This window comes from Typopeltis vanoorti, chromosome 13 (assembly GCF_054136105.1).
Source record: "Typopeltis vanoorti isolate ZY-2024b chromosome 13, IOZ_Tvanoo_1.0, whole genome shotgun sequence".
NCBI lineage: Eukaryota > Metazoa > Arthropoda > Arachnida > Uropygi > Thelyphonidae > Typopeltis > Typopeltis vanoorti.
This window is the reverse complement of record NC_143561.1, coordinates 126,921,178-126,948,476: the sequence shown is the minus strand read 5'-3', so window position 1 is coordinate 126,948,476 and position 27,299 is coordinate 126,921,178. Positions and strand designations below refer to the sequence as shown.

General features: G+C 34.7%; 1 protein-coding gene across 1 annotated transcript in view; it reads left to right on the top strand.

Annotated features, from left to right (window-relative positions):
* Positions 1-27,299, top strand: part of LOC150100525 (polycomb complex protein BMI-1-like) — a 265,230-nt gene that overhangs the window by 46,446 nt on the left and 191,485 nt on the right. Inside the window, exons 3-4 of the mRNA XM_090402672.1 lie at positions 1,994-2,090; positions 20,203-20,258. Of these exons, the coding sequence (XP_090258798.1) occupies positions 1,994-2,090; positions 20,203-20,258 (153 nt within the window). The remainder of the gene's footprint in view (positions 1-1,993; positions 2,091-20,202; positions 20,259-27,299) is intronic.

Sequence of the window (27,299 nt, the reverse complement as noted above, 5' to 3'; positions counted from 1 at the left end):
TTTCTTCTTTTTCTTCACTGCTACTTTAATTTTCTATATGTATTATCGTGTTCTAATTTTTCTGTCCTAGCAGACAGTTTTGCTACATGCTTCTCTGTGGTGGCATGTAAAACTTATCTTACATCTCTATAAAGGCCCCCCCCCCCCCAGAGTTTGCAACTGGGTCTTCAGGGTTTGATTATTGTCTTCAAACTCTTCATTTTTTCATTTTGAATAATATTTGTATAGGAGTGTACAGTTCACCTGAAAACTACTTTGATTTTTTAAAAAAAAACTTTTTTACACTTTCTTTTCAGTATGATATATTGTTTTATCCTGCTCAAAACTGCATGGGAGGATCATTTCTTACTTTAAATTACCTATATACTTTCTGTGTCCTGAGCTAGCATGAAATTATGTAACTTGGGACATGAGCTTAATTATCCAGATGACTAGCAGCATCCATAGTATATTTTGAAGAATTATTGGTGAGGAAGAGATCAAGTGTTTAGTGAATTTAATTTTTATGACTGTCCTACCTACAAAATATCATAAACCTAACTTATGCTATAGTATTACAAGCAGGCTAAAGATCATCCAGATTGGCCAGGATTGTCTGGCATTATTGTCAACATGTGACATGGAAATAATTTTTGTAAAATTGTTAGTGATAATAGTTCAGGATATTCATTGTGATGGTATGTGAATCAATTCCACTGGCATTTTAAGCTAATTCATTTTGTGAGCTGTAAAATAAGCTTAGGATAATAATATATTACTATTGCACACCTACCTAAGGGGTAAAGGTGTTGGAAGAATAAGATGTATATATCTACAAAAGTATTTAATTAGTTTGTGCCAGTTTAAATTTTTGTGTTTACGATGGGTGATTTATTTTCTTAATGAAATTATGTTTTTAAAACAGTGGCTCATTTTTATCGCTTCATGACCGAAACTGCCGGAAGTGTGTCACATAGTATAGCTATGTCACATAGTATGTCACATAATAATAATAATATAGATGCCCCACTATGTGGGGCATCTATATTATTATTATTATTATATGACACTTCGAAGTGGTCCAAAGACTGAGGTTTGGTTTAAATATAAAATTAATTACACCTGTTATTTTTAAATATTTTGCAATTTTTACATTTATATCTTTTTCATATGTAATCATACATCCTAGGTAGTTGAATTCAATCATCTGTTCTAAGATCTTGTTATCTATTACTATTTTAGTTCTTGCTGAATCTTGTCCTTCAAAGGCCATTGTTTTTGATTTTTATGTTATGACAACGATGAAAGAACAATGATGCTGGGGAAAGAAGATATGGCAGGTTGAGTTTTTTAATTAATATTTCAAAATGAACAGCCTTTCATGTAGAAAGAAAAATAAAGCTCTGAACCTTAAAGGAAATAAAAGGCAGGCAGAAAGTTAAGATGATTTGCTTAGGTTATGACTTTAGAGAAAACCGAGCAACTAGAATTGCAAGTATTTCAGGGATTCTTTAAAAGAAAACATGGTAATGTTTACATTAAGATTTCAGATCCAAAAGTTATTTTCAATTCTCTCTGGAAATAAAACTTCTCTAATGAATTCATTGATAGCCACCTGTGATCAAATAACTTGACATTGAATGACATGCTTAAAAAAAAAGTAAATTATGCAAAAAAAAATATTTTGAATGCACTTGGAACGAGGGCAAAAATTCACTTGCCACTTGTCCCTGTTTACACTTGCCCATAGCGAGTGGATTTCTGGAGCCCTGAAGTGCTAGCTGATGATTATGTAATTATCTCTTTTGAATGGTATTCTCCAATGCCATTTCACTGGTTAATTTTTTGTTCATAATTTTCTCTTTGAAGTATATGTGTTTGTGCATGTAAGATACCTTAAAAAAACTAGGAAGTAATTTACCATAATTACAATTACCAGTTTATATTGCTTATTTCTGTAAAACTGTTTCAAAAAATTTTAATATTAACTATCTCTTTCTGTTTTTCTCCCCAGTTTGCAAAACATGTATTGTTCGTTACTTAGAAACCAACAAGTACTGTCCAATTTGTGATGTTCAGGTTCATAAAACCCGTCCACTACTGAATATAAGGTATACAGTATAGAAACATTATTTTAAAAGTGATAAGCATAGTTAAAGTTATAATTTTATGTTATTTTATTTGTTTGTTTGTTTTTGATTTTTGTTATTATTATTTAACTTCTGTTTTAATATCAAGCATTCACAAAATTATGTTGATCATCAGAAAAATTGAAAAGTAATATATTATTTGCAAGGTTACATAAAAGTAAGTTTGGACATTTATTTTGAAGGAGTAAATCTAAACTTGAACAAGCCTGGTTGAAAAATCCAATTTTGAGGGCCTTTACAATTTGAATAAAGAGAATCAAGTAGCTGCTTATGTTAAATGTTTACAGCAAATCAAAAAAAAAAAAAAATTCAAAAATTCAATATGTATGCAGTCGAAGTTTGTTGTAATGAGCATGGAAATAACAGGGTCGCAGATGTAATAAGCCAAAAGCCATAATGATTTTAATTTACGCATATTCCCATACAGTTGCTTTTATAACGAGCATACTACAAATATACTGTCCAAATTTGGTAAATATGAAAATATTTGCATGGGTAACATTTAAATATTTTTTAATAAGAAAAGGACGATGTGGAAGGAATACATTGTGCATAAGGATGATGTCTGTTATGAGCAGCAGGTTAGAATAGTCACAACTGTAGTACGGAAAGCAAAGTCTGAGTATGAAAAGAAACTGACTCTGTGTGCTGAAGACAACCCACAAGAATTTTATCGATATGCTGCAAGTAAAAGAAAAAATGATTATGAAAGAATAACTCTGCTAAATGTAGTTGGCGTGAGCATTACAGATGCAGAATCGGTTGTTCAGATAATGATGCCCATGTTGTTAACAGCTATCAATCTGGTGTATGCAACATTGAGCTCACTGTTACCTCTTCACTAGATGAAGAAATACAGATGTATGAGGATGAGGTATTGGAGCTGTTGCACAAATGATAAGTATTCAGCAATAGAGACTGATGGGATATCAGCACGAGCCAAAAGAGGGTTCGGCTGAACTGGCTATTTCTTTGACCAGGCTGTTTAATATGAGTCTCAGAACAGGGAAGATTCTGCAGGAATGGAAGGAATGTATGGTAATTCCATTGCACAAGGGTGGTGTTAAGACCGATGTATCTAACTATCGACCAATTAGTATCTCAAGAGTGATAGTGAAGATTTTGGGAAAAATTGATTAGGGCTCGTATTTAGAATGGGTTGACAGTGAATCTCTATTTTGCAATGAACAACATGGGTTTACTAAGGAAAGTCATGTTTTAGCAACTTGCTCACATTTTATAACAATGTTATCATTGAACTAGACAAGGCAAATGGGTACACCATGACACTTTTGGATTTTGCTAAGGCTTTTGACAGAATACAGCATGATAGACTGTTGCATAAATTGGAAAAAATGAGTTTGAGTTATAGAATATTAGCATGGATAAGAGGATGGTTGACTGACAGATATCAAAAAGTGGTATATGAGGGATATGAGTCTACAAGATTTAAGTTAACAGGTGGTGTACCACAAGGATCAGATCTTGGTCCACTTCTATTCTATCTGTACGTTAATGATATTATGAAGGATTTGACAAGCAACATTCAGCTATTTGCTGATGATGCAAAGGTAGGTAGGGTAATCAGGAATGCTGCTGATATGCAGTACTTGCAGAATGATTTGAATAGGATGGTATTATGGGCATGGGAAAATGGGTGTCAGTTCAATGTCAGTAAATGGATTATGCTAGACGAAACTGATGAGGCTAGGGATCTTGGAGTGTTAGTAGATAAGAAGTTGAAGTTCAGGGGCCATGTGGCAAAGATTGCAAACACAACTCAAAAGATAATAGCAATGCTGAAACGAGCGTTCACATGTAAAGATAAGGATGTCATTTTGCCTTTTTACAAGGCCTTGATAAGACCTCACTTGGACTATTGCGTGCAGTTCTGGTCTCCTGGTTTCCGTTGTGATTTTGATATATTGGAGAGGGTACAAAGGAGAGTGTTAAAAATGATATCTGGATTTTGGAATACTGATTATGAAGACAGATTGAGAATTTGTAGACTGCGGACACTAGCAGCAAACAGGAGAAAGAGGGGTGATATGATTGAGACTTACAAACTTCTGAAAGGGTCATAAAGGATTTCAATTTATGGAGGGTGAGGAAAGGATGAGAGGGCATCCTTGAAAGCTGAGAATGAAGGTTGCTAAGAAGGGAGTGAGGGCTAGATTTTTCTCTCAGAGGGTGGTGCATGATTGGAATGGATTGCCTTTGGATATTGTGAGCGCGAGCAGTGTGAATGAATTGAAGAATAAGTATAATAGCTGGTGTGTGTAGTATGTGGCCTTCCTCGATGAGTCTCTGACTCCATGGAGATGGCTTAATAATAATAATAATTCTTAATTGCTTGGGTAGTTCTTGAAATAGACAAAAATGAAAGGAGTGATTTGATTTTTATGACCATCTGTATCAGATTACTGCATAGTTTATAACCTATCTTGCTCTTAGGAACCATCACCGCTCTACCTACCTCTCCAGCATCTAGCCTCTGGTCCTCCTCCCTCACTTTTCCTAAACACTGCCGTAACTGTAAAATCAGTTAAAAACAAATCCTTCCATTGGAAACATGTCTACTACTCGGTTTGTGAAAACGTCGAAATTATTCGCAAGTTAGAACGTGGTGTGAAAAATCTTGAAGTGTGTAAAAAGTTTTCTTTGTCTTGTTGAACAAGAACAACATTGTGGAAGAGTAAAGACATAACTGGAAAAAAAAAAAAAAAAATAATAATGTGTGACACCTTTTGGCAACTGGTATAGGTAAATACCACTTTTAGCACGAGTTGCTCCTGAAAATACTTCAGGTGCAAACTTTGTTTGCTTACACTTGGATAAAGGATTAAACCAAATATATAATTGGTAGCATAGCCAAGTGAAAAAACTTCCATCAACAACATTGGATATATAATCACGCCAAAGTGATTATGTTGGTTGATCATTATATTTGTTTTTCTTCTTCTTCATGTAGCTTCCTCAGTGAGAGGGTGCAGCACCATGTCCTTCCAGTTCTCTCTGTTGGTGGCTTTCCTTTTTGTTTCTGCATAGCAATGTGATCGTGTCCATGATCTTCAACCCATGTCCTTCATTTTTTGCTTCTTGATCCTTTTCCCCTAATTTTTCTTTCTAAAACTGTTAGTATCCTCTGTCCTGCTGAACCTCTTAGTGCATGTCCTGCCAATATCATCTTTCTCTGGATCATTTCCTGTAATAAAGATCTCAGTGTTCACATTCTCTGTAGGACATCTGTATTTGTCTGACAAAGTCCATGAGATTTTCAGAGCTCTCCTATAGCACCACATTTCAAAGGCCATTCATTATCTGTCGTCTTACTCTCTTCTTGAATATCCAGGTCTCACTTCCATATGTGAAAACTAGCCACACTAATGTTCTCATCATTCTTTTCTTTGTCTTGATACTCACAGAAATGTAAATATTTCTATTTCTTTCAGTGATCTTTCTATTAGTATTTTTAGTTCCAGGATAGCACTTCTGAACAGATCTTTATTTTTCCAGAAGGCATCTTTAGCAATGGCTGTTCTTATTTTTATTTCTTTATCTTGATTTTCATCTCCAGTAAAGTAGGTGTCTAAATATTTGTAATCTGTTGTATGTTCAGTTTTCATATTGTTTATGAATATTTCTGGCTCGGATTTTCTTTTGAGATTTTCATAAATTTGGTCTTTTTTTTTTTTTTTTTTTTGCATTTATATCTAATCCAAATTCTTTACCTTCTTCAATAAGTAGCTGCAGTAATTTGATTAATTTGTTTCTGTTTTCTGCTATTCGAATGGTATCATCAGCATATCTAACATTGTCGTATTTTATACCATTTATACTAATTCCTATTTTTTGTTTTTCAATCTTTTATCACTGTCTCACTATAGATTTGTTGAAAGGATCCGACCTTGTCCAACTCCATTTTATTTTCACTACAGAAGTCTCAGAGTTAAACAATTGCATTTTCTGTTTGGTATAAATCATTTTTATAATCTTAAGTACATGATCTTTCATGTCTAATTTATCTAATATATTGAACATTTTATCCTGGGCAAAACATATTGTTTTACCCGGTCAAAGGCCTTCTGAAAGTCTATGAAGCATATGTAAATATTCCTATTTCTTTCAGTGATCTTTCTATTAGTATTTTTAGTTCCAGAATAGCATTAATGTTTCTCATTCCTCTTCTGAAGCCTTTCTGTTGTTCACTCAATTCACCGATTAAGGCTCTTTTCAATTTGTTTGTTAACAATGGTTAAAACAATTTTATATGCATAGGATATTATTTACAGTTTTGTGCATTATTTTCTTTGGAATTGGTATGCAGATAGACACTGTAAAAACTTCAGGTAATTCTATTGTTTTATAGATATCCTGAATGGATTCCACTAAATAGTTATTATTGCCAGTCAAAGCTTTCAGCAGCTCAGCTGAGATATTATCACACCCAGAGGATTTATTATTAGGAAGATTCTTAATTACGCGTTCTATTTACTTTCTTGACAGTAGAGTGGTATCTGTTATTACATTTATCTTAAGGTGTCATGAATCATCTAACATGTTACCATTATCATCATCATACAGATATGATAAGTACTCCACTCATCTTCCATTTATCCTTTCCTTATCAGTGATTATGTTTCCATCTTTGTCCTCGATGTTATTAGACTGTACATTTTGCTTTTCCATTCAGTTCTTTCACTTTCAGGAACGCTTCTCTGGTTTAGATTTCTTTTGTTCCTATTTTGTAATTCTTCTATCTCGGTACACTACCTGTTTATCCAGTTTTTTTCAATCTTCCGCATAACTTTGATTCTTTTATCCAATGTTTTATATCTTCATTTCTTCTTCTTCAAATGCTCCACTTTTACATGTTCTTCTTTCATCGATAATGTTAATTACTTCTTGTGTTATCCATGGTTTTTTCTTTCTTGTTTATTGATGTGGATTTTAGTAGATGTTATGATAGCTGCTTGTAGTCTATTCCACTGAGATAGTTCATTTTCATTTTGCAACTGTTGTGTTGTTATCTATGGAAATTATCTTTCTGTATACCCATTATACCTCTCTTATCAATATCACCCTTACTTTGCAGTCGTCCTATGTGTTTGCTTAGATTCTGGTCCTGTCTCCTTTTCGGGCATAAGCAAATTTATATTTATAGAGCTGCACCAGTCTATGTCCTATTATAGATTAATATACTACTCAGAGAGACAATACCAGTAATCCTACACATATATAGATACTAATTGCTTCTATCAGTCGTGGCCAAATTTTATCTAACGTTTCAGCTCTCTCCCACCTTAGGTTCGTTCCTTTATGAGTGGCGAGTTGACACTCTTTATCAGGCAAGACTCAATTTTAAGAGAGAATACATGTTTATTATCAACCTTATATACAACATACAATATTACCTAGATACACTTTCAATAGGTTAAATCACACATATCAATACTAAGTTAAAGAAATTAACTCATTCTAAGAACTGCGCAGTGTATGCATTAAACCATTATCTAGCAAGTTGCTAACTATAGCTTTCAACAATACAATTACCCCTTCCGTCTTTCCCATCTATTAATTAGGGATTATTAAGTTAATTTTAACTTCAACCTAAGCTCTAACCATAACCCACATAATACATGTATATGGTCCTAAATTCCTTCTAACAATTCCTCTAATTCAATTCAATACAACTGGACATTGGGTTGCACCTTACTGCATTCATCACTTAGAGTTCTCTAATTAGTAATGTCCTGACATGAAACAATTTTCACATTAATCTTCTTCCTACAAACTAGTTCTGAGTTCTATAATAAAGTTTTACATTACCCTCACTGAGTATGGAATAGGTCTGCTGGTCTGTACTGCCTTTGTTGTTCCCGAGAAATTGATCCTTTCTTGTGCCACGTGCAGCGCTAGATTTCTACTGGGGTCTTATCTCATAGGCATTATGGCTACTTCATTTCTTGAGATTATTCGGGGGACTTCTACGAGTTTACTAGCGCTTGCTAGGAAACAGTCTGCCGACTTGTGCTGGAATTCTGTCTACTGTATTTTGAGCAGACTACTTCCTTTTTCCTGCCGACACATACCTCTGCCTATCGCACAACCTGGAACCGACCGGAAAAATTAAAAAGGCCCTGTATGTCCATGTGCAATCGCTTATATTTTCTTTGCACAGTGCCCTCTTTTTTTTTTTTCTGGATCTCCTACATGGCGCCATGCCATTCTCGTTCTCATGATGATCTCCGCATTTTCGCTATGGCAGATTTCTCAGAACTGATTATGCACTTCGCCTTCTGTGTATCAAGCAGCCTCGGGCTTTATGCCGGCAAGTATTAGACCTTTGAACCTACTCTTACAAGTCATCCAGTGTAATATTCTTATGTAAGCTAATTTTAACTGAATGATGACTCCATGGTGGACACAGGAAGTAAAAGAGGCAGTGAAGAAAAAGAAGAAATCGTATCAAAAGTTCCTGGCAAATAAGTCAGCTTTTGCTCTTAGAGAATACAGAGACAAATGTAAGAAAGCGAAAGCACTGTGTAAAACTAGCTAAACAAAAGTCATGGGAGGACTTTGGCAAGAACATAGAAAATAAATATCAAGAAGGTGGTAAGATATTCTGGAGTTTGTTGAAGAAGCTTAGAAATGGAGCAAAAAGTGCTGTAAAAGGAGTTAGAGATGAGAAAGGTGACATGAAAACAGGAGAAAAAGATATCCTTGAAATATGGAGTAATTACTTTGAAAAATTGCTAAATGAAACAAGCAGTGATGGCACAGTGGTAAAAAAAATACTCAACAGGCATACAGCAGGAATACATATCCGTACTTGAAGTAGAAAAATCCATCAAAGTCTTGAAATGTGGAACAGCAGCAGGAGTAGATGATATTCGACCAGACATGCTGAAGTATGGCAGTATAAGAGTCTTACAGTGGCTGCACTGCATAGTTCAGAAAGCCTGGACAGAGGGACGAATTCCTGATGATTGGAGTAGAGCTTTAATAGTTCCCATATATAAAAAGGGAAATAAAACTGAATATGAGAATTACAGAGGTATTTCCCTAATGAGTGTTCCTGGCAAGATCTATGCAAGTATACTTGAGAAATTGTTGAGAAGAATTGTGGAAGAAAAGCTTTTTGAAGAACAAGCTGGAATCAGGCCAAATAGAGGCTGTCAGGATCAGATCTTCACTTTATGACATATAGTCGAGAAAGCATGGGAATATAGCAAAGATCTGTATTTTAGTTTTGTCGATCTGGAAAAGGCATATGACATGGTGCCAAGAGAGAAGCTATTCAATATGCTACAGTTATATGGTGTCAGTGGGGCATTATATCAAGCAATATACTTAATCTGTATTTGAGTTGTAAGTCGGCAGTTAGAATTGAAGGATTTCAGTAAGATGATTTAATGTTAAATCTTTTGTGAGACAAGGATGTACATTGGATCACATTATGAAGGAAGGTGGTATTAAACATATCAGATTTGGAGATGTTAATGTCAGCTCTTTGCTTTATGTGGACGATGTTATACTTCTGAATAAATCCGCTACAAGTTTGCAAGATTCCCTGACTAAATTCAATAACTGTTGTAATAAATATGGTATGAAGGTCAGCATTAAAAAGACAAAGACAATGAAAATAGGTAGAATTGTTGAAAATGTCAACTGTGTTGTGAACGGGAAACCTGTGGAACAAGTAAAACATTTCAGCTACTTAGGCATGACTTTTAGTGAAGATGGTAAATTAAATATGGAAATAGACAACAGAATCAACAAAGCTGGTATGGTAGGCAGTCAATTGAATAAATTCATATGGAATAAGAGAGAAATTAGTCGGAACATAAATTAGCTGTATACAAGACAATGTTCAAACCAGTTTTAACTTATGGATCCGAGAGCTGGGTCAGAAGTAAAACACCCAAAGACTAGAGACTGCAGATATGAGAGTCCTGAGAAAGATTAGCGGCGTGAACAGATGGCATCAATGGCAATATCGGATTAAAAACAAGGATATTAGGAAAGAACTTGACATTGTCGGCGTTAGCAGAGCTAATCTCAAGTGGTATGGTCGCTTAAACAGAATGGACGAGGAAAGATTAGCAGAACAAGTGTTCTCTGCCAGGTTGGCAGGAAAACGACCCAGAGGAAGACCAAGATATACGTGGATTGATACGGTACAATGTGCCTTCGACGATAGAAATATAAGATCTGATAATGATGATATTGGAGTCTTGACAAGTAATAGACTGATTCGGAGGAAAATTGTAGATAGGAAATTATTAATGATATAAATTTTGCATGTAGTACTATCATATTCTGTTCATCCCTTGAGGGTACATGTCAGGAATTTGATGATGATATAATACAAATTATTTCTTCTTCACTTAACAAAATTTTGAATAATATACCACTTTAATACAATGCTATACCTCATCACCCTTTATAATTAATACATTCATATGTGGTTTTAACCAAATGCAAGCCTTTCCTTTCGTTAAATTTTTTTGTTAATCTGTTGAGCCCCAAATGATTTGTTCATGTTCTGAATCAAAAATCATTCGGGGTACAACACAACCGTGCAAACAGCAGTTCTGAAACATTTTCATTAAATTTTGATTTTACTGTTGGATTTTGTACCATTTTTAGGTCCCATTTTAGGGATTGATTTCTTTAATTTTTATTGTTTTCAGGCGAATATTCATCTTCATTACGATCAGATCTACAGTCAGCACTTGGCATTACCTTTGAGTTCCGTATTCCATTGAAGTAACATTTACTGACCACAATATGGTCTAATCGATTTGTGTATCTTCCATGTGGACTTTCCCATGTGTATCTTGCTGTTGGTTTTTGCTCAAAATAAGTATTAGTTATGTTAAGGGGATAATAAATCCCTCATTATTTTAAAGCCGGATACGAAACGCGGAGATCTAAATCTAAGAGTTTCATGCCGAAGAACTATCGTCAACACCTGGGTAGTACAACACTAGGGCAACTCGGAGCAAAGGTGGAGAAAGTTCCATCACTAGTTGTTAGTTATGATGAGACTGTGCTTGTTACAGAAATCAATCGGGTTTTGTCTTCCCTCATTCCGAATGGACTCACGTGTGTAGATGTTCTCTCTGATTCAACTTTTGCATTGCAGTCACCCATAGCAAAATAACTCGACCTTTCTCGCCTCCAACTTCCTTTATACACCATTCTATTTCATCATACATGTTATTCTAATTCTGCTTCTTCATTCTGTTATGTAGGAGCATATGTTTGAATGATCAACATATCTCTAGGTTTAGACTTCACTAGAATTGCCATTACTCTATCTGATTTTTTGATGACATGGATAATGTTATTACTTTTCTTCTCTACAATGAATTTTACACCTCTCCTTGATATTTCACCACCTGATGTATATACTTTATATATCTTGCCATTTGGAAGTATCGACTCAAAACTGATGATCCTTTCCAAAAGGTTTCACTTATTCCTAGTATACTTACATTCAATCTCTCTCTCTCATCACATTAGCCAATTTCCCACATTTATTCAAATTTATTTAAATTTTTTACTAAACAGTTTAAATGAACTGTTTAGTAAAAATTATGGACAAATTGGGTATAATATTAAGTGTATTGTAGTATAATATTAAGTGTATTTATAGAAGCATATTCATAGAAATAATATCATCGATTTTCTGATATGTACCCTAAAAAGCAGTGGTTTTTAACTTTTTTTTTTGCCTGGTGCCCCCTGCTCAGTTTTACAATAGGTTAATGACTCAATATGATAATTATAATATATTATTACAAACCTAAATTACCATCAACATATTTGAACAGATAGTGAATTAAAAATTAACGTCTTTGATACAAATTAATTTTTACTCAAAAAAGATGTAAACTATATTTAATAAGCCGATCATTAATGGCACCCCTGAGCCTGATGAGATTCTGCTAATTTTTTAGTACTAGGTTCAGTGTTTGATAAAGGAAATCTCAAGTCTCTTCTTTCACTTATTTGAATCTATTTCGCTACTTAGCTAACAATTGCAACACCACACTGAATCCTTTCTCAACCACGTATGAAGAAGGAAAAAGCAATGAGCAGTAATTTTATTTCTTGCCAAATGTGAGGATACTTGCATTGCATGTTTGGCCAGAATCTTTCATAGCTACGCTGTTGAAATTGTACTTTAGCTTCAAAATCATTTTTTAAGTCAAATTCTTCACACAAATTTAGATGAAAGGAAGTGTTATCAGAAAGAAATGGATTTATGACTCAATCGGGTAGTGTAAGCTCATCAAAGTCTTTAAATCTGATCATCAAGTCTTCTTTCAGTGTCAGAAGATGGGAACAATAACAATCCAGATCTGTATCTAATATTAAATCATCATCTATTATTTGTAGACTTGGGAACTGCAAAAAATCTCGTCTTGCAATGCTCTGCTTGTAGAATGTTAATTTGCTGATAAAAGCATTTATAATTCCCTTTTGTTTTAATAAATTTCATGTTGCTTCCCTGAAATTTGATGTTAACCTCATTTAATTTTGTGAAATGTGAAAAAGGTTAAAAATCTGGAACAGTGTTTTGAACTTGTTAAGGAAAAGGAAGAGCGACTTAGAGATATATTTCATTCCTCAAACAATAAACAGGTAAACTCTTTTCGGTATAATGAAACTCATTCTCCTAACATTATGGCTACAGATAAAGTGAGTAAGTTTCAAAAATTAAAAGGTGCTAAGAAAAAGAAACAGTCTAAAGAAATTTCTGTGAATTTCACTGATGAAGATCCAGAATCTGATTCTAGGGTACAATCTCATGATTTGATAAAATTAGAGTAACTGAAAACATTTCTTAGTGAAGAAATAGAAAGACAACAGAGACCAATAGTACAAGGACAGGAACTTGCTGAAATAGCACCCTGATCCATGGGTTGAATGAGAGCGGTTGTGTTAGGTGGCATAAAAACCACTCTAACATCATGTTGAAGGTCATCCAGATGAGGAGGGTGGCCAGGGGCATTGTCGATAATCAATAAAATCTTGAAAGGGATACCTCTCTCCGCACAATATTCACGAGCCTGGGGAATAAAGCAGTTCATGAACCAGTCTTCGAGCAGTGCTTGAGTCATCCAAGCTTTAGGGTTTGAACAGTATAAACGGGCAGTATGTGCTTAAATGCATGAGGGTTTTTCGAACAATAAATGAGAAAAGGCTTCAGCTTAAAACCAGCAGCATTCCCACCAAGCAACAAAGTCAACCGATCCTTAAAAGCTTTGAATCCTGGCATCCTTTTTGCTTCTTGGTGTATGTACATACGATTAGGCATGCATTTCCATTGCAAGGCGGTTTCATCTATGGTAAATATTTGTTCTGGCAGATAACCTTCTTCTTTGATTAAAGAGTCGAAACTATCAGCGAATTTTTGGGCTTCATCTGCGCTTCCTGCTTCTCCTGTGACATGTACATTATGCAAAGCAAATCTTTTTTTAAAACGCTTAAATCATGCAGTACTAGCCTGAAAATCTTCTGCATAATCGTCTCTGGCGCATGATTTTAAACTCTGAAACAGACTTCTAGTCTTCACTTGCACTGTGCAAAGGCTCATGGGTGAATTTTTCTGTATTAAATCTTCCATCCACATAAACAACAATTTCCCCATTTCATGGATGGGTCTCTGTCGTTGTTTGGTTAAAATTGTAGACTTCATAGGTGCAGAACCTTTCACAGCTTCCTGCATTCTTTCTTTGTCCTTAAGTATCGTCGATACCGTGGAATGTGATAACTTCAAGTCACGTGCTATCGTATTCACTTTCTTTCCGCCTTCATACTTCTGGATAACTTTCATTTTACATTCTAAATCAATACTTTTCCTTGACTTCTTAGCTGGCATAGCTGTTGATGAAGGCATTTTCCTTTTACTAGACATTTTATGGGTAGTATTTCAGTAGAATTTTTAATTAATACACCGCACACAACAGATGCTTGAAAGCGACTGAGTGTATGTGAGAGATAGTTATCATACAATAACTATCGTATCCCATAGTTATCGTACGCGCAGCTTCCTGGTTTATTATTAATGTATTCATTAATTTATTATTTTTTTTTTTTTGTGGTCTTAAGTGTGGACGGTCGTAAGTCGATGACCAGGTGTAGTTTGTTTAACAGAATTAAATCTCTAATTCCAAATGGCATTTCAGTTTTAAGCTATCCAATAAAATTAAAGGGTATATTTGATTCAGAAATTTCAGCTGATAAGCAAATCAATGTTTTTATTTCAATTTCTTGTTTTCCATTGAGAGTTTGTCATTCATTAATAGTTCTTCCAGAATCATCAAATCCAAATGTACAAGTAATATTTGGAATTGATTTTCTGAAATATCATGGTTTTGCATGTAATTTTGTTGATGGTACAGTGTCATTGTGTGGACTAGAATGCTGTTTAGACAGGACATCAGGTGACAATGGGAAAAATAGAGTAGTCTCCTGAAGTTTTTAAACACCCAGGTGATAATGATCAAGTATTTAATATCGAGACTCTAAAGAATAAGGAACCTAGTTCACAAATTTGGGAAAAGGATGAGATTGTCCAAGCTCAGAAAGATGATCCCATACTTAAAACTATTTATGAAGCAGTATTGAAGGGTGAAACTCAACTGGATACATTTTTAAACCTGGAAAACTTATATTTAGATAAAGATGGATTGCTCTTATCTAGACAAATGGAAAATGGAAGGTTGAAAGTGAAAATAATGGCACCAACTCAAATGATTCCTTGGATTATGTACACTTTCCATGATTCTGACTCAGCAGGATACCAAGGATTTTCTAGAACGTGGGAAAGAATAAAGGATCGTTATATCTGGAAAGGTATGAAGAGTGACATACTCACTTATGTCAAATCATGCCATAAGTGCCAAATAAGATCCCCTTTCAGAGGAAAAGCTCCATTACAACCATTTCCAATTCCAATTCAACCTTTTCAGTCTGTTGCTATTGATGTGGTAGGTCTACTGCCAATTACTAAAAAAGGCAATAGATACATTCTAGTAGCCATAGACATGCTAACTAGATTTCCTGAAGCAGTTTCAATGAAGGATCAAACTGCAAAAACAATACAAGGAAGTTCTTGAATATTATAATTTGTAGATATGGAACTCTTCAGACCTTACTTTCAGATCAAGGAGCAAATTTCACATCGGAACTGTTGTTACAGTTATGTAAATTACTCACTGTTAGAAAGATTTTTACAACACCTTACCACCTACAGTGTAATGGTATGTGTGAAAGGCTGAATAAAAATATAAAGCAAATACTTTCCAATCTGGCAAACACTAAAATGAATGATTCGGACACACATCTTTCTCAAGCATTATTTGCATGCAGATCTGCTTTTCATTCTGCTATCAAAAAAAAACCATCTTTTGCTTTATATGTCTTTGCTATATCCAATCTTTCCTAATGAACTTGTTTCAGTCATTCCTAATACAGGATATAATGATATAAATCAGTATCTTGAAACAGTAGTAGATAAATTTTCCAGTACTCGCAGATTAGTAGGTGAAATAAGTAAATTAAGTTCTCAGAAAACTAGGCAGTATATAAATCGTTTTAGGAAGTATAAGTCATTTGCACCAGGAGATTTAGTATTATTAGATAATAAATCTAGTATAAAAAGGGTTGGGGAATTAGGAAGGAAATCTCTAGGTCCATATAGAATTTTAGAGAAATTTTCTCCTGTGAATTTTAGGATTCAAGATATCAAAAATCCTAATAAAATTATAAATGTACATTCTGATAGGTTAAAAAGGTATTTTTTAGGAAGTAGAAATTTAGTGATATCAGGAGACAATATGAATAGAATATTGAAAGATGAGTGTTGTTTTTCTAGTACTAATTGTGCATCTCATTCACAATCAGTTAGTAAGAAAGGGAATAGTTTTAAACCTCATATTTCAAATACACAGCAAGGGAGAAAATTAAGAAATTTGGATAAAACTAAACCTAATGAAGGAAAATTTGGAAATCCCAAGGTACATAATTCAGATGATGTACAATGTATGAGTGATGATAATCAAACTGACTCTAACATTGATGAAATTATAGCAGAATATCATGGGTTAGTTAAGTAAGCCAGAGGAATGTGAAAATACCTCTAATTTAGTTAATAAGGATGAAGAATCTCTGAAACCTGTAGAATCTCAAACACTTGTAGAATTTGATTCCGATAGTGATGATTCTGTAGATTTAGGGCATAATTCAAATAGTTTAAATGAAATATTTGAAAAGTATAGAAATGAGATTTGTAAATATAGTAAATTGGAAGAAGAAAATTCTGAATTATCTGTAGCATCAGATGATTCTGAAATTAGTGATTCAGAGAGTGTAAATAATGATAAGCATGTCACGTTATTATTTAAGATAAAGGAATTAGCATTAAAGTTTTGTTAAATATAGGTCAAATATTAAAAATTTTTTTTTTAATTTTTCAGAGAAAGATGAAACTGATGTCAAAATAATCATAATTTAAAATTCTGAATATTTTTACGAATTGTTTATATTAGAATGTTTATTAGTTTTAGTTTCATAACACGCATTGTTGGCACTTGCAATGTGCCCGTTATTGAAATTGTTTTGTCAAAAATGATATGTAAAGCAGTTAAAAATTTATGTACTTACTGGATTTGAATATTTGTGTTACTTTAAACAAATTTATTATAATTTAAAATATTAAGTTGTGTTTTATGAAGACATTCTCTTGTCGCTAACAGAGACAACGTGTCAACCATTATACCTAGTTTCTCGCTTGCCATTTTCATGAAGTGCGCATGCTCGTTGAGAAGGTTGATGTGTGATTGACAGCTGACAGAAAGCATTTGGTATCGTAGCAATGGAGAAAAATAAGCAGGATAGTGTTCGGGGAGAAATTAGAACACAGGCCGGCAGACATTTAGTTTCGGAGGAAATTGAGTTTTTTTATGTGACAGTCGGAAGAAAATTAATAGTATATTCCTAAAAATAATCGTGGAACTATGAAGTTTAAAGTGGAATAAATATTGATAATTAAAAGGGAAATATTGCTATAGACATTTTAAAAGGAATATTCAAGGAAACGCTAATTGGAAAATTAGTAGTAGTAGATTCCGAAAAGGGAATCATAGAACTATGAATTTTTTAAAGTGGAAGAGTTAAGACTGTCAATAAGCATTAGTGAATAAAAGAAGAAATTGCTATTTATGTTCGAGAAAACTCTGATTAGGAAGTTTCATCTGTATTATGGACGTCGGATCTAACTATTATTTCTACTCAAAAGGAGACAGAATTGAGTCAGGAAGAATTAATGTGTGCTACATGAGTGATGAGAAAGGATCCTGAAAATGAAGAATAAAGTCATATCAAGTTAAGGGGATAAAAAAATATAAAGTCATATATCTTGGGAAAAGGGCCTTGACAGAGAAAGAAACTGGCTATGAACATTTTGTGATAGTGCAAACAAAGTGTTTAGTCTAGTCTTAAGTGTAAGTTTATTTTATAAAAAGGCCTTGGATCCAATTAAATTTGTAGTTATGTGATATTGTTTGAAGTGTATATATATTGTTTTTGTTTTATTAAATGTTTATTTTGTATTTTGGTATTGAGTCAGTGATTTTTGGATTCTGAAAGCAATAGTAAAAAAGAGGTCATTGCACCAATAGGAGTGAACCCTTGTGCAATAAATAAATATATAGGTACACTCGGAAATAAAAAAAAAAAAAAATGTTGAACAGAGATCATCTCTATGGTAGGATTAATATTATGATAATATCCTCTATATAAAAATATCCAATTATTAACACAGCTTCATTGTCATGTAAAGTTGTCTCATTGAGTTGCAAAGAGAATTCTATGGTTTTTAAATCATCACAAAGTTTTTTTTTCAATGTCTTTTGCCATTTGGTCAATTCTTGTTGATACTGAACTATTGCTGAGAGGAATTGATGACATCATATTACTTTTATCTGTGCCATTCATCATATCTAAAACTTCATTTATAGCTGGTAAGATGAGAGTTTTGCCAGGGTATGTGGCTTTCCACATTTGGCAGTAAGTCTAGGACAATTTTTAAATTTAGTCTTTAATTCGTGAAAGTATTCCACATCCTTTTTTTTGCTTTATTTGGAAGCTTTGTTCTTAAATGCTCAATCATTCTTGAGGCTTCATTTTTTTTGTTTGAGAAATTTTTTTCACATATTAAATACATTGGTAACTGCTTATTATTTATTTATTATTTATTATTTATTTTCTTCTTATTTATTTTCTGTTATTAAATTAATAACGGAAAACTCATGTACAAGATTATTTAATAGTATAATTTTCGCCTGTGTGTCACAGGCATCTTCAGTACATATTAAGCTCAAATTAAACAATAACTGACAATTCCAAAAAGCGCCACCTAAGTAGCTGGTGTAAGATAACTAAAAAGGTTAATAAATTTCCTAACAAAAAAAAAAAACTATACAATAAAAAGTTAGGAAAGATTAGTTGAATTGTAAAGTACTATCTCCCATAAAGGGGATAGACGTTAGCCGTCGGATCTGTTTAAGTTAGGAGAATGAAGTAAAGTTTCACGTGTTTCTTTATAAAGGTATTCCATGAGGAACCGACTTTTGTGAAGGACTCTTGTCTTTCTCCAATGAACTCTGTCTGGTGAAGATGGCATGTTCTGCAAGTCCAGACTTTTCAGGTTAAAAGTATTCAATATAAGATTGGTGTTTTTCTGTGAGGATCTTGACATTCTTTCTTTGAGCTTCAACCAACACTATCCAAAATCACTCTAAAACCTGGAATACGGAAATCAGGCTGAGCAGATACACACCATACAATTCGCTTTTCAAGCTGCTGTGCCTGATAGAATAGAAGAGGAACTCAGCCCTCCTGACAAAGAAGATCTGTTGCCTATCTTTCTGATAAAAACTAATAATTCATGGGAGAAACTTACACTCAGCAACATCAACAAAATCTACAGCACTCTAATTCAATAGTCGAACCAGAGAGCTTTATTGGAAAATCCTGCATCATCCAATGAAACACTATTTCAGTGGGACCTACCATATCGTACAAGAGCCACCAAACCCGACACAGATATTCAGTGGAGAATGTGGCACAATGTATTACCCGCTCCAACTATATTACGAAAATTTAACCCTGATGTCTCAGATAACTGCCTGTTCTGCTACTGATCAGGAACAGTCCGGCATATCTACTTAGAATGCCCAGTCAAACACCCAATTAATCCGTTTGTCTCAGGAAATGGCAGCCTTAACCTGCAGTAGTCTTTACACAGAATAAGAGTATTTCAATCTCGTTCATGCAGAGCCAAACAACTGTTCATTCTGCAACTATCTCTTAATCACTGTGAAAGTGGTAATATGCAGCTTCTATCTCAGACAGCACAACAGCTTCACAGAAGAGAGGCAGCTGACCAACTCCTTGCAGTCTTCAAACAAAAAGGTGAGGAGGAGTTGGATCCTACACGACCATCGCTACCACATGCAGAACAACACCTTAGATCTTTTCCACCGAGACTGGAATCCATAGAATCAACTCCTGGCTGAGCAGAGCGACTGCATCATACTCCACTTTCCAGCATCGAAGTGACATCTATTCCCCTCCACCCTTCCCAAAGAAAGGGGAAGTTTTTTTTTTTTTTTTAAACAGTGTGAATAATGATCATCTGTTACTCTCATGTAAATAGATAATATTGTCGTATAACAACTGTTATGTTCTTGTACAATATCATGTCAGAATAACTGTTAATGGCATGAAAAAATGTAATTCACCTTACAAAAACTGATATTCCTATGTAACATACCTCAACAAAGAATGAGCATGTAACCTCACGGCCTGACTGCAGAGAACCAAAAACCAGTTAATCCTGTACATAAGATTGTTATGTTTAAAATAAAATATCTATCTAGCTTTTTCAAAAGGGCAAAAAATATAAATCTCAATTATACATGTATAATTTTTGTTTACCATTATAGCATTACATGTTTTTTTTTTTTTTTTCTCTCTCTCTCTCTCTTTATAGATCAGATCAAACTCTTCAAGATATTGTATATAAATTAGTTCCTGGTTTGTTCAAAAGTAAGTATTTATTATATAATTTCAATGTACAGTCGTCTCTCACTTGCCAACTCCTAGGAATTATGATCACAGTTTATTATAATGGATAGTTTGGTAGAGAGAATTTCTTTTAGTAGTTTTTTAAATTTCTATTTTCTTTATAAATTCTTTTAGTATTGTATCTGTCACTTTGGTCAGGACTTTATATTATTTATTTATTTATTTATTTTTTTTTTTCCTAGTAGTTAGTGAGAGTCAACTGCTGTAGTTTGCTTTGAACAGATTTAGTTTTTTGAAAATATAATTATCCTGCTTTACATTCTTCACTCAAATCTATAAATTGTAACAGTTTTTTTAAATATACTCAATGAAGTCTTCAAAGTTTTATTTACTAGTCTTGCTTACACTCCATAAGTCATGTAAGCAATTCATTGTGTGGGGCAGCACTAGACAACACAGTCTCTAATACCATTCATTCCTTAAACAATCACTTTTTGCACTTTTACCATCCTCTCAGGCAGTGCATTCCATGCTTCTTCGACTTCATGCAAAAAACTTACTACTGCTACTCACTTACTTCAGGGATGACCCTGTAATACGTGGGCTGTTCAATAGTAATAAGTAAGGAAGTAAGTAATAAGACTAATTTTACTTTGGCGAAACCACTCATCACAATATTAATTTCTGTGGAATAAAGAAATGTTGCTGTCTGTTAACAAAAGAGGTTAATAGATGGCGTATACGGGCTGATGTGCCAGAGTGTCACGTGACTAAATGCAAGTTTGTTTCGGCGTGACCAGTCTTCGAAATGGAAGCGTCCTTGGAACAGCATTATGCAATTAAATTTTGTGTGCGTTTGCAAAAATCAGCATCGGACACTTTTAACATGATACGCGAAGCTTTCCACGATGAAGCAATGTCGAGGGCAAGTGTTTTTCACTGACATAAAACTTTTAAGGAAGGAAGGCAAAATGTGGAAGATCTTGAACGTGAGGGAAGACCTTCAACGTCTATCACAGAGACAATGATCAACATAGCAGTGATTATCATCAAGCACGTCAAAAGGAAGCGTCCATTGCTGAAGAATGGCTTCTTATTGCACCACGATAATGCAAGGCCACATATTGCTGGTTGTGTAGTGGACGTTTTGCAGAAGAACAACACAGATATCCTACCACGCCCTCCATACAGTCCTGATCTCGCACCGTGCGATTTCTGACTGTTTCCTCAGCTGAAGAAACCACTAAGAGGCCACCATTTCGAAAGCAACAAAGCATGTGTATAAGCTGCAGAGGCGGTTTTGAAAGAACTCTCAAAAAACGGACTTTCACATGTGTTTAAGAAGTGGACGCAACATTGGGACAAATGTATCGCGTCTCACGGTAGTTACTTCGAAAAAGATCATGTAAATGATGACGATTAAAGGTAATCTGTTTTCTGTATAAATATAGTCTTATTACTTATTGAACAGCCTACGTACATAATGGTTATTTTTCTGCTGATATATGTAATATCTCTTTATCTTTACTCTCTTCTATCTTTATTCCTAATTCTTTATAGCTTTACTCTAATGCGCTTTTTCTCTCTTATCCTTTCTCATTTACTCTACTGCGTACTATGTTTATCTACCCTTTGTACTACGAGTCTTGTGCCTAAGATACTAGAAAATTTATTTAATGTAGACTGCGCCACTAATATCATTTAATTAGCATAAAACTCAATAATATGGCTGGTAGATTTCTCTCTCTCTTTCTTTAACACAAATTCCTTCAATAAAACTTGACACAAACAGTTGTGGTCTATTCTTTTACTTAAATTTAAGCTTCTGCTATCTCACTTAGTTTCCTGCTCACAAGTCTGATATTTTTGGGAACAGTGCAGTTGTAATATAAACAAACAGGCAGCATTCTTTTAACAAAAAAAAAAAAATTTATTTACATTACTATGAAATATACATGAATTTAAACATTAGGGAGATTGCTTTCTCTATCCATTTATAAAACCTTTAGCATAAATGATAACCTATTTACTTTAACACTAATTAACTTCTTTAACTCACAATCTTATTTACTCTCCGCTTACAAATTCAACGTATTAAACTTAGAGTTTACTTGCAAAGAGGTTAGCTAACTCTCTGTTAAGTTATCTTTACAAATTTTATATCAACTTCCAATATGCTAATCTATTCTCTTAATGACAATTCTTATTACTATTGAACAATCTCTTAAAAGTCAATCTACAACCTACTATGAAAAGGTTTTAACTTACAAAAGACTCTGCATCGCACATTCAGTCAAAAGTCTTTCACTACAGTCTTATGGCATTTCTTTCATCTCAGATCTTGAGCCTCTTCAGGAATGTCGGGCTTCAGTAACATATCTCAATGGGAAAATAGTGGACTGTGGACTGCGACCGGCAAAAGGTTGTTCTCCCACGGTGAAAAAGAAAATTTTCCGAGCTTCGTGTAATTTACATCACCTTTTCTCCTCTGCTTTGGCTCGCCAAAAATGCCTGGATGACTGCTGTCTCCAATAGTTCGAACAGCCACCTCCAATGACCGTAATTGCCGCCAACTGACTCTTATGGACTCCCGAATCTGTTCCCTCTCTCTGGCGATGACGAGAAGCCTTTCCTTCTTCAGCAACGTCTGGAAGCCCTCTCTCTGGCCTGGAAGCTTTTTTCTGGCAATTGGAACTTTTCCTTTCGGCAACTCGAAGCTCTCTCTCTCTCTAGACTGGAACCGGGGAGCTCCATCTGCGGCCTCTGGAAACCCTCTCTCTCGCCTAGACGACGTCTCAAACCGGGAAGCTCCCTATGCTTGGCTCTGTCCCTTTTTATTATGCCTTCTCTGAGACCTCGCATGAAGTTTGTAACCCCCCAAAGAACTCGGCATGACTCTTTCATCTTCTTTCAAGTTCGGCTTGCTTTCTGTTCTCCTCCACTTTCTTTTGATTGTAAGTCGCCGGCCATTGGAAAGTTGTTTGAACCTTTTTGACTGACTTCAGAGGTGTTTACGCGCAGAGCTTGTAAACCTTTCACATGCACACAAAATTTCATAAACAACCTTTCTTATGCCGCCATGTAGATCTATTACATTTCCGGCAGCAAAACATTATCTTTGTTTTTTAACACTCTGAAATATTCTTATTAAAGGAGTATATACAGTTGACTTCCAAAGGGTTATTTACAAAAATATCTAGTACAAAATATACAGAGACAAACAAGTTATTTTTACAACATTCTCATGGGACTTGACCTTTTTAAAAATCGATGTAATGTGCTTTAGAATATTTATGCTACAATCGAGTTTTTACAACCCCTTGTCCTTGTGCTTTCCCCTTTGTTTTGCCATATAAAATATTTTCCCTGTCAGTCTGATAATAATGCTTCAGTATCTTAAATTCTGAATCATATCACCCCTTAGACTCTATCCACTAGACTCTAATTTGTATGCCTTCAGTCTATCCCCATAACCAACATTGTACTGTCCTGATGTCATTTTCATTATCCATCTCTCACCTTCTCCAAGGTTATTTCATCTCATTCAATCCTGATGTCCAGATCTGAGCACAAATTCAGATCTGCCAAATTCAGTATGAGTTTTACCAATTTCACCATAACCTTAACAACCACAAAAGAAATGTGAACAGTCCTATAGTTTGATACCTCCATTCTATCACTGCTTTTATGCAATGACACTGTAAAACTCATGTAGCTTGGAAATACCAAAAGCACTTTACATCGATTTTTACAGAGGTCAAGTCCCATGAGAATGTTACAAAAATAACCTTGTTTGTCTCTGTATGTTTTATGCTAAATATTCCTGTAAATAACCCTATGGGAATTAAAATGAGGGCATAAGAAAGTTGTTTATGATTTTAGTGTATGAGAAATTTGCTTATGAGCTCTGTGCATAAACACCTTCAAAGTCAGTGGCTGAGAGATCTGAAAGGTTCAGACAAGTTTCTACTGCCCAACAAGATACGATCAAAGGAATGCACGGAGGTGAAGAAAGAACAGGTTGGTCTTAAAAGAAGATCAAGGAGTCGTGCCGAATTCTTCGTGGTTCTTTCGTGCAAGGTCCCGGAGAACTTGAAATAAAAAGGGACTGACCCGAACATCAAGGGGAGCCAGTCGGCGGCAGTTACAGTCATCAGAGTCGGCAGTCAAGGAGCCAGTCGTCACAAGCAGAGGCAGAATTATCGGAGTAGGATCCAGAGGACCGGACGTTATGGTGAGCCCCACACCAGAGGAGAAAATTTGGAATGACGAGAAAACAGTCGATGTAAATACCTGAAGCAGTTTCACTCGTAAGTCCTTTAGTTGCTGGAGATTGAGTACTGCAAATTGCAGTCCACAGCCTGCCAATTCCCAACGAGATACTGCTGATGCAAGACACTCCTGAAGGAAGCCCAAGACCTGATTGAATGTGAGATACAGAGCTTCTGTAAGCTTGTTTTTTTTTTTTTTTTTTTTTTTTGTACATTCCCCTTATAATCTAGGAGATGTTATAGGTGGACTGATAAGAATAAGTTAATAGCAATAAGAAGTATCCATAAGAGAGTCATTTGGAATGGTAATGATTAGCATAAGATTTGTGAAATAACTTGGCTTAGTTAGCTAACCTCTTAGTGAGTAAATCAGATTTTTAATAAGCAGAGAAGTAATTGAGTGATTATATTGTATGGTTATTTAATATTGAAAAGGGAAAGTTTGTTTCTTTATGCTAAAGGCCTAACGGATAGGTAGAGAGAGTAACCTCCCTATCGTTTAATTAATGTACTTTCATATTAATGTAAATAAATGTGTTTTATTTATATGCCAACAGAGTGCTGCCTGATCATTTATTTTATAATGCACTGTTTCTAAATAAACTCGGACTTGTGAGCGGGAAACAACTAAGGCATTAAAAGCATAATTTAAATACCTGAGAACCACGACTGTTTATGTAAACTTTAGTGAAGGAATTTTATGCTAGTAAGAGAGAGATATCTACCGGATGTATTACTGAGTCTTATGCCGATATAGAAATACTGGTGGCGCAGTCTCAACAAATAAATTTTTCAGTGTTCATAGGCATACGACTAGTAAATACGAAAGGTGGATAAACATAGTACGCAATAGAAAAAGTAAGAGAGGTTACAAAAGCAAATGCACACTGCTAATTAGAATAAAGATATTACAAAAAAACGCATTAGACATTATTTGTTACAAAGGTGTAGTAACCAAACAGGCTTATAAATAGCAACTGTTTACAACACTGTCTTACCTTCCTTCTGCTCTCCAGCAACCTTCCCCATTGCAGTTGTTACTCAAGAAGTCCAAAAATTTTGTTCCCTTAGTACTGTGCCTCCTCTGCCCAGTTTATATTGCTATATTTAAAATCCCCATAATGATCACTTGTTTTGCACTTTGCACTTTGTGTGTGATGAGTAGACAAAACTAATTCCAAAACAAAACTCATCACACAAATTTTCTGCTAATCACCAACTATATTTCTAATATTTTGCCCCATAAACTTCTAGATGCATGTCCAAAAGCTACATTTTTTACCTGTATATGAAAAAATTTTCATGACTACAGCCAAATGTAGACATAAATTTATTGCCAGCATACTAATAAAGTATATTACACAAAAAATGTGTTATAAAATTAAATTGCAATAGTTAGAAATTTCATAAGGACATAGTCAAGGAATTAATGTACAGTGCTTACAGAAAACTAAGCAGAGAGCCATTTCAGTATGGAATATTTCCACCCCAAACTGCAGTGCTGCTCTCACAATGTTGCATCTTGCTTAACACCAAGTGATTCGGTAGTTCTCGAGGCTGACCGCCCATTCCTCCTTCAGAACAAGAATAAGGCCTTGTTTGTTTTCTGGAGAGAAATTTCAAGCAGCAGTGTGTCTCCCTATTCTGTCCTAAATGTGTTTTATGGGGTTTGAGATCTAGGAAGCATGCTGACCAGTTGATTTGATTAATATCCTTGGTCTCCAGAAGTGCTGCTTATGTACAATGTGGTGCAACATTGTCATCCATAAAAATTCTCTTGGTGTTTGTATACAGCAAAATCACTGTATTGCTGGTATTCATATAGGTATTATTACTCTCTGCATTATAGCTTACATCCTCTCATTTCAAGCCACTATCTCCATGAGGCCACCCCTGCTAAGTTCTTTCCTTAAATTCTACTTTCCCTGCTCTAAGATACTCATTTGCCCAGAAGAAAATACTATCTCTAAATGCCTGCATCTGTTTTTTCAAATGTAATTCCTCTTTTGTATCCATCTGACTTCTATCCACAAATGCATTCCATGCATCCACATATTTCAGACCTCATTTCCTACACATTCTTGCTATCATTCATTATCATTATGCTCGTCTCTTCCACTCTATATTATCATACCTGGCAACATGTACACACAACATCTTTCTCTGGCACAAAGAAAAGATAACTGGTTGTCTTGCAACTGCATACAAGGAAAGATTCCATTTTCCGTGTATCTTCATTTTTGTACTTTTGAATCGACTACTGTAATATGCTACACTGAAGAAGGCTCATAATACAGATACTGAAATATCTGTACTATAATGAGTTTTAATTGATTAAATGCATAACTGTGATTAATGTGATAAACTCTATTTCTATCTGAAACATTTCGGCTTCATTGTCTCTAACATCAATCTCAGAACTGTTCTTACATGATTCATGACCTTTCTGGTCATTTTGCTGACTATCACTATCATCTGCTCTACATTTTCACCTTGCTTCCTTGCCATTGCTATACCCTGTTGTTCCTCCTGGCAAGTACTGACCTAGCACTATTCTGCACATTCCCAATCATTGAATCTCCATACATGATACTCGAATAGCTTCATTGTTCATTCTTCTCTCACTGGTATCCCTGATCCTTTTTGCTTCCACTCTTTTTTAGTTCTTTTCCCTCCTACTTTCCCCCCTTCCTCTCATCTGTCTTGCTCTAATACTCTCAACTTTCTCCAGTTTGCTCTTTTTCCCTGTCTCTCCTATTCTGTCACCTTCTCACACTTATGCTTGTTTTCC